This window comes from Arachis hypogaea, chromosome 16 (genome assembly GCF_003086295.3).
Source record: "Arachis hypogaea cultivar Tifrunner chromosome 16, arahy.Tifrunner.gnm2.J5K5, whole genome shotgun sequence".
In the NCBI taxonomy this organism is placed as follows: domain Eukaryota; kingdom Viridiplantae; phylum Streptophyta; class Magnoliopsida; order Fabales; family Fabaceae; genus Arachis; species Arachis hypogaea.
The window spans coordinates 135,201,998-135,211,102 of record NC_092051.1 but is presented as its reverse complement, the minus strand read 5'-3'; the positions used below and the strand labels follow the sequence as shown (position 1 = coordinate 135,211,102).

The following is a 9,105-nucleotide window of genomic DNA, read 5'->3' as shown; positions in this document are numbered from 1 at the left end:
TGAATTAATTTCATTTATTTTAAATTACATCAAATATTTGGTTTTCTATTTTGAATGCATAAATTTTAAATTTTATATATATGAATTTTGAATTTTGAATTTTAATTTTATGACATGCAACTTTTTTTTATAAAAAAGTTTGTTTACTAATTTTGAATTTTAGATGTATAATTTTAATATTAGAAATGTATATATTTTGAATTTTATATTCAAATAACAAAATTTATATATAAGCCAACGAGTTATAACTCAAATGGCATAATTTTTCCATCTTCATTTAAAAATTTCGAGTTCAAATCTCACTCATAATCTTTAAAATATATATATATATATATATATATATATATATATATATATATATATATATATATATATAATCCTTCTAAAAAAATTGAAAATTTAATCCAGTGAATATCTCTGTTGAACTGCCGGCGTGTTTCCATGAACTGCCAAGTATGAAAGATTCCAACTCATTTGAAGAACAGTGGCTGATCCATCATTGATTTGCAATTCAATTTCATAGTTGACAAATTAAAAGTCATTGCTTGGGTTTTTAAAACTGTGACCAATTATATTAGGTGTATTAAAAATTAATTATTAAATTAACTTTTATATCACATATATTTTAAAATAAATTAACAGTATATATATAATCCATCATAATTAATTTGATTGTTAAACTATTTGCACATATAGAAAAAAAAAGTGCAAAAGACCTTTTTGTTGTTCCACGTGGCCAATATTATAAAGCAACTTGCAGTCAACGCATAAGGTCAATGCAGGATTGGAGAATAGCGAGGATAGTACAATACTATTTAGAGTGAGAACTGACAAGTAAAACAAATTAAATTTTTTTTTTCAAAATTAAGATAGCAAATTTAAATATGATGAAAATAATAAATTCAATAATAATTAATTTTTTATTTTTTATTTTACCATTTTTTCATTTTTTTCAGGGTACTACAGACAACAGATCATGTCATATTCAAAGGATTCTTTTTTTTTTTTTTTTGGGAGGATGAGGCAGTTGAAGGGATCCTTTTAAAAGATTCAATTTATATAAGAAAATATATAACTAGTATATCCCTAACTCCCTTTTCACACCTTACCGATTTGAGGGTGAATTTGTATTAGTGTTCGAAGAAGGTACTTAATTATTTTTTTTCCTAAATTTTATTTTATTCATCAGAAGAGAAAAAAAATAAATATCACCCAAAGTGAAGGACATAATTATTTCTTTAAATCTTTCTTAGGAAGATTTTTTATTTGAATAAAATTTTAAGTATTTTTTTAGTTATTAGTAGTTATTAATTTATTAATTATATTTAAAAAAAATACTGCTTGTTTAAAATAAAAGATTTTTTAAAATATTTTTAAAAAAATTGTATCTAAATACCTTTATAATTATATAAAATTACTTTTTTAAAAGGGAAAAAATGCATCCTTCATTTAGAAAAGTCATTTTAAATCAACACTTATTTTATTTATCTATGGATATTTTAATTGCGGGCAAAAAAAAAGACTCTTTGACTAACAATCAGCAAGACAGCAAGTAGTAAATGAGCAAAGAATAAATGGAGAGGAAGAAAATTTTAAGGGAAAGAAAAATGTAGGCAGATTTTTATTTTAATATTAAAGATCCTTTTTAATAATTAAATCTCCCTAACAGTCTTTTAGAATAATTTTTTTAATATTAAATTAGTATATTTTGTATTCATTCTGAAAAAAATATAAAAATACTAATAAAAAATATAATTTATTTTTTATTATTTTTATTAATTTTTATAATTATATTTTTTTAAGAATTTTTTGAATAAAAATAAATTAGATTTTTATAATGTATTCTAATTTATCACTAAATAAAATATAAAAACAAAAATTTATATATTTATCTTTTGTATCTTATTTTCAATATCTTATTATCATATTAAAAACAAACGCAAATAAAATTGAATATCAAAATATGATTACAAAATTTTTTAAGTTTATCCTGTAGCAATTTAAAAAGAAACAAACTAATCTGTTACAGAAGCAGAGGATAAGTGGCTAGCATTACTTAAATTCCCCTTTAAAGTTAATAATATGTTCACATTACGTGTAGAGTTTGAATTAATTAAAGATTATTAAGAAATTCTTCAAGAACTCTGGGCCCCACTATCTTATTCCTCTCTTTTCATATGATCACACTTTCTCTATTTATATAGAAAGACAGAGTGATCATATAACTCTACATTCAAGTTTGGCAGGCACTTCCTACTTCATATTATTAGAAACCCACCCTCAAAGATTTCTGTATCCTAATTATTATTACGTCATCATTCCTCTGCCTTCCATAGTTCCATTCTCCACTCAATTCTCGATTCTGATTAGTCATGGGAACTCAAGGACCAACTGATCACAACTCTCATACTAATGACTCTGTAAGTTTTTGTCTCTATCAATCTTTTTGTATATTATTTTTATCATTATTGTATTTGCAATAAATAAGTTCTTGTTTCTTCCAAAACATGAAGATGAATTTGACCATGAACAGAGAACAAAATTATTACTATTTAAACCGTTAAAATAAATCCTTGATTCGCCATCTTTTTTTCTTCAATCTTGTTGTGGCTTCTTGTCCTGCTTCTCATTTATTGTTTTATCCCAAACACAATGTTGTTGAAATCTCTTTCTTTCTTCTTCCTTTATCTCTTTCTTTTCTGAAAAATCGCAAGAAATCATGAGAATTTTGCGGAATAATAAACGTCCTTCTTGATTGTTTTATTTTCTTTTAATGACGACTTAAGAGTTAAGAGTCTTGACGAAGTCACGTGACAAAGGGTTAATTGAAACTTGACAGCACAGAGTCTTTAACAGTTAACTCTTCGTTACCTCTTATAATAAGAAGAATTAGCTGGAATACTCAAATAGAAGCAATAATGGCAGATAATGGGAACTTGCTCATGTTTGACTTTTGTTATTTGACCCTAATAATTTAATCTCATTCTTATTCCTATCCGGTAAAAATATAATAAGATAAAAATACTACGTATGCTTTTCGTTAATCCAGCCTTATTTTACGGTTCCACATGGTTTCATACAGAAATTGCTAACAGACCTCCATTGATAATAAATTGCAGGACACGTAGTTTCCGTTAAAAGCACATTTTAATATTTTTCAGAAAATATATTTCACAATATTTATAGGATAAATACACACTTGAGAACTTGAATAATATTTTAATTGTTCTTAAATATAATAATGAATCAACTAGCATAGGTAGATGTATGTAATACTAATGTGTATTGGAAAAGTCTAGGGGCCAGCAATTTTAATAAATTCTGTCCAGCATATAACTAGCAAAGAAAAGTAAGTCATTGGATGAAATTTCACACCCATCTCACACCATTAAAACCATCATTGATAGTTATTTGATGGCTACAAATCACAAAGTTGCTAGCCCCTAGTATTCCTCATGTGTATTTTTATGCAATCTTAATCCGTACCTTAGTGGTACTATTTTGTTTCTTTAGGAGATAATTTTGATTTGCGCTGTTTGGGTGTTTTGAGAATTGGTCAAATTTCATAATTTGTCTTGTGCAATTATGTATAATAGTTTAAGCCTTTGCGGCTAGCTAAAAGCATTTGAAGAAGCTTTTCTTTTCATATGCTTTGTTTAACTTGCTAAAAAGCATTTCACATGGATGAATGGATGTGTCATGTACAGTCTTGCATCTATATTATATTATAAGTTTAATTAGTATCTTAGTTCCTATAATTTTACTAATTTTTATATATTTTTTAGTTAAATTTTTATATTATTTTTAATTTTATAATTAAATTATTTTTATGTCAAAAATATTAAAATTAATAAAATATTTTTTTTAAAATATATACGATCAAAGATTTAATTAAATTTTTAATTATAAATACTTTTAATTTGTAAAAAAATATTTTATTAATTTTAATATTTTTTATGTTAAAAAATACTTAATTGTAAAATTTAAAACTGTGTAGACTGTAGAAAATCAATTTAAAAAAAATATAAAAATTTAATTATAAATTTAATAAAATTATAAAAATCAATAAAATTATTAAATTTATATTATATTTATTGTTGACCTAAGTTTTTTTTTATTTTTATAAAGTAATAATGATATACACTTTTTTATTCCTTGTCTTTCGAAACATAAATTAGTACTTCTAAAAGTCAAGGAAAAACTATTTTGGTAAAATCTTTAATTTCTTTCTCAATTTGAATTCAGAGGATATTATCCATGTACCTGCAATCTGCAGATCACACACACAGTGCCAAGAACTAAATTTCAAACACCGACGTAACAAGCGCGTGGAATTTTGTTTAATAATTCACCTTTTTAAAAAAAAAATTCGGATTTTAACTTTGACTATTTCCTGACGTAGATATTCTGACTTGTATTCAGTGTGTCTAAGTCTAACATTTATTGTCCTACACAATTTGATTTTGCGAAGCAAGTTGGTGACACTGTGTATTGTTTTGTTAATTGTTAGTTTGTAAGGTATCTTTATCACCCACTACGTTAACAAATCACTCTTGCGTGATTCTGGATCCCCTTGACTTTTCCCCGGCAACTATATTTATAATCCTAAAATAATATTCTCATTTAATTATTTTTCAGATTTTAGGTTTGATAAAAAAATTTAGGTTAGATGAGTTTTTTTTTTTTCTGTTATATAAAATATTTCGCTATACAAAATAATGTCATATTTTAGTATAAAATAATAAATTTGATGAATTGTGTTAGTAATTCATTTTATTGTTTTAGAAAATGGTGTGATAATAAATTAAGTTGTTGATAAGCTATACTAGAAATAACGTAAAAATTGTTTTTGTTTGTATTTTTTTTGCTATTTTTAGTTTGTCTTGTATGGGCTGCGTGTTTCACTTAGTATGTTGAGTTTTAATTTGTCTTTTTTAAAAAAAAATTATTGTTATTATTGTTGTTGTTTTGAGAAGTTAATTTTTATATGTTTATAATGTAGCTAAATAATAACACAAGAAACTGCCATCATGAGTTTTAAAGTTCATTTTATACATGTGTTAAAATTGACATGCATGTCAACTAGAACGCCATAGTTGTTACTTGTTAACCGTGATTGTGAAATGCATGCACATAAGTCATGACAAGAAAAAGACATACACGCACCACTAGTAGCATGCAAGAGATACAACTAACGATCTTAGCTTCAATTAGTTAGGAGGGACCGGACCTATGCATTTTCCACCACTTTTTGGACATAACACTACATTCAATCCAATTAAAACAGAACCTCAGAAAACTCCAAAATTAAAATAAGCCCTTTCATTTCTTCTTTTAATATTATTTTTTTATAACTAAACAAATTTATGTATCTATTATCCTTTTATTTATATGTCAAAAACAGAATTCAATACAAACTTATTTTCTATGGTCCCCATCTTTGTTGAAATAGGTTGATGGGAAGACAGAGAGAGAGAAGGCAATTGAAGCGTGGCTGCCAATAACTTCTTCGAGAAATGCAAAATGGTGGTACTCAGCTTTTCACAATGTGACAGCCATGGTTGGAGCTGGTGTTCTCAGTCTTCCTTATGCCATGTCCGAACTTGGATGGTATACATCTATCTTTGTACATATATTGATATTGATGCCATTGATCCCATAACTCAATGATTATTTTCTACACGTTTTTTTCAGGGGTCCTGGTGTGACTGTACTTGTTCTATCATGGATCATTACCTTGTACACTCTATGGCAAATGGTTCAGATGCATGAAATGGTTCCAGGGAAACGTTTCGACAGGTACCATGAATTGGGTCAATACGCATTCGGCGAAAAGCTTGGTCTTTATATTGTGGTGCCTCAACAGCTTATAGTTGAAATTGGTGTGAACATAGTGTACATGGTTACTGGAGGCAGATCACTACAGAAGTTCCATAATACTGTTTGTTCGGATTGCAAAAAGATCAAGTTGACTTTCTTCATTATGATTTTTGCCTCTGTTCACTTTGTGTTGTCTCATCTCCCCAATTTCAACTCAATCTCTGGTGTGTCTTTGGCAGCAGCTGTCATGTCCTTAAGGTGCGTGCTTCTCATCTTCTTAATCTACATCTTTCTTTGCTGGACTTGTGCTTCATGATTTTGTCTTGTCATACATACATACAGTTACTCCACCATTGCATGGGCAGCTTCAGCTCACAAGGGGGTTCAAGAAAATGCCGAGTATGGGTACAGATCTTCAAGCAGAGTAGGAACAGTGTTCGGCTTCTTCAACGCCCTGGGTGACGTGGCGTTCGCCTACGCCGGCCACAATGTGGTTTTGGAAATCCAGGCAACGATTCCGTCGACGCCGGAAAAGCCATCCAAGGGTCCAATGTGGAGAGGAGTGATTGTTGCTTACATAGTTGTGGCTTTGTGCTACTTCCCTGTGGCTCTTGTTGGCTACTGGATGTTTGGAAATGGTGTTGAGGACAACATCCTCGTCTCTTTGGAGAAACCCAAGTGGCTTATTGCTATGGCCAACATGTTTGTTGTTGTCCATGTTATTGGAAGTTATCAGATCTATGCAATGCCCGTCTTTGACATGATTGAAACTGTCATGGTCAAGAAACTCAATTTCAAACCAACCCGAATTCTTCGTTTTATCGTACGCAATGTGTATGTTGGTAAGTAACAAATTAAACACTTGTTCTTTCTTTTCAATCAAATTCAATTCCTCTGCTTTGACCATTCATCTTTTTCAGCATTCACCATGTTCATTGCTATCACCTTCCCATTTTTCGGGGGTCTCCTTGGATTTTTCGGAGGTTTCGCCTTTGCTCCAACAACCTACTTTGTAAGTCGTAATAATAAAAAATGTAAATCAAGACTCAAGAGTCATTTTTTATTTTTTTGCTTAATTTTTGTTCTTTTTCTTATCTAAATTTTCAGCTCCCCTGCATCATGTGGCTAGCGATCTACAAACCAAGGAAATTTGGCTTGTCCTGGTGGGCTAACTGGGTATGTTTTGTGTACATGAATTTCATCCATTAAAATTTCACCTTAATTTTATTTATTAACGAAACATACTTGAAATATTATTCACTCTTTTTTAAGCAAGTCTTATGTTTCTTCATCGATTACAGATTTGCATTGTGCTTGGCCTATGTTTAATGATTTTAGCACCTATTGGAGGATTGAGGCAAATCATACTGGATGCCAAGAGCTACAAGTTCTACTCTTAAACTACTAATCCCTGTTGAATCAATGAAGATTTGAAGATATAGTTGAAAGTATGACAAATGAATACATTATTCCTGGAACATATTACTGGACCATTATGCAGCAAATTTTCTAGACTTATGAATGTAAATTATGGGTTTTCTCTTTGATTATGGGTGAAACTGTCTTAATGTTTATTCGCTAATGCTTACCATTTTGTTGTTCTTTAAATTAAAATGGTCATTGATAAAATAAATTTATCAGTAACGATTTCTTTGAGTAAATATCTGCGCCTAAATACTGGTACTACTCGTGGGGAATGAATATGTCTCGAGTTTAGAGGAATTTGATTAACATTTCTGTCAGATTCTTATTTATGATTCATTTATCATAAAAAATAACTTTACACGCTAACTTTTGCAAAAATGCTATTTGTATATCAAAAGTAATCATTAAAATCAGTCACTAATATATTTGTGGATAAATACATGTATGATTTAATTTATTTTTAATGTGTATTTATATTTTTAACATGTATTTTATACTAGTGGCTGATTTTAATGACTGATTTTAATGTACATGTAGCATTACTCTAATTTTTGTATCATAACAATAAATAAGAATTAAAGATGTCCATGACTTTCTCAATAGAAAAAAAAAATTTTTATCTTTATTGTGATCTTACCTATTTAATTAATTAATTAAGATAAAAATAAATTAATATCTTAATTTTATTGGTTTATCCAAGACCTTGTTCAGAGAAACTATACTCTTTTTGAAACATTAACAAAATGTGCCTCTTCCAGTGGAAAAATGTTTCTCTGCCCCACTGTCAAAAGAAGGACTTAAAATACGTCTGTTGGAGAAGCTCTAAGAGGTTCTTGCACATGGTTGATCTTTTTATAACAACTGAATTCTATAAAATTGTCTTTCTTGAATTAAATCTGACAAAAAAAAAAAAACGTAATGAACATTAGTTGTATATCAAAACTAACTATAATCTAATAAAAATAAAGTCCATAAAATTTTTCAATTATCGTATATAGAAATAAAATACAAAACCAATTGAAATGGGATAAAAAAAGTAAAAGAAATGTATTTAACTAAAATTTTAGAAATAAATCCAATTATAATCTAATTATTTGGGTTTTATCAATCTTGTGCTATTTTTGTTGTGTACTATCTATTCCATGATCTTCTTAGTTATGAATCTATTTAACAGTATTGCATATTATACTAGCAAGTAATATTGTGATTAGAAGTAGATTTGTGATGGATTGTTTTAATTGCCCAGCTTATGTTGTGACTCTTCTTTGGTTTTTAATTTACACGTTTCAACGCTTTTTTTTTTAAAAAAAATTATTAAAATTTATCTAACTCTAAAAGGCTTATAATTTAACTAAATCCAAAATAGCAGTCATTAGGATGTATGTGTATAGTTACATATTTTTAGAATTGATTTGATTTAGAATATAATTGACTTGAAAATGTTGTGATAAGGATTATGATGTGGATGTCTATTTATTATGGGTGGCTTACACATTCTCAAAATTGATTACATTAAAGAGGTTTTGAAAGTGTAAATATTTCACCTTTATAAATAGTGATACTCTTCCTTCTCTATTCATTGTTAATATTTCTCTTTTTCTCTTTTATGTTGCTACATATATTTTAAATATATGAATCATCTCTATTATATTGAGTAATTATAGTAGTGAATATAATATTAATATTAAAACTATCTATTTATGTTTCTTTATTTTATATCTATTTCTCTTCTTTATTTATTTATTTTACAACACGTTATCAGCACGAAGCTCTAACGAAATTTTAGGAAGACTCTAGGTAACAAATTTTTATTATATCGAATATCTTTCATCTTAAATATAATATTTTTTATATATCTGG

General features: G+C 27.8%; 1 protein-coding gene across 1 annotated transcript; it reads left to right on the top strand.

The window, feature by feature from the left end:
• The first annotated feature begins 2,146 nt into the window (after positions 1-2,146).
• Positions 2,147-7,411, top strand: LOC112755138 (lysine histidine transporter 1). Its single transcript, XM_025803051.2, has 7 exons — positions 2,147-2,420; positions 5,453-5,610; positions 5,695-6,078; positions 6,163-6,662; positions 6,741-6,832; positions 6,928-6,996; positions 7,122-7,411. Exons 1-7 carry the CDS (start codon positions 2,373-2,375, stop codon positions 7,218-7,220), a joined length of 1,350 nt encoding a protein of 449 aa, XP_025658836.1. The 5' UTR covers positions 2,147-2,372; the 3' UTR covers positions 7,221-7,411.
• The last annotated feature ends 1,694 nt before the right edge of the window (positions 7,412-9,105 follow it).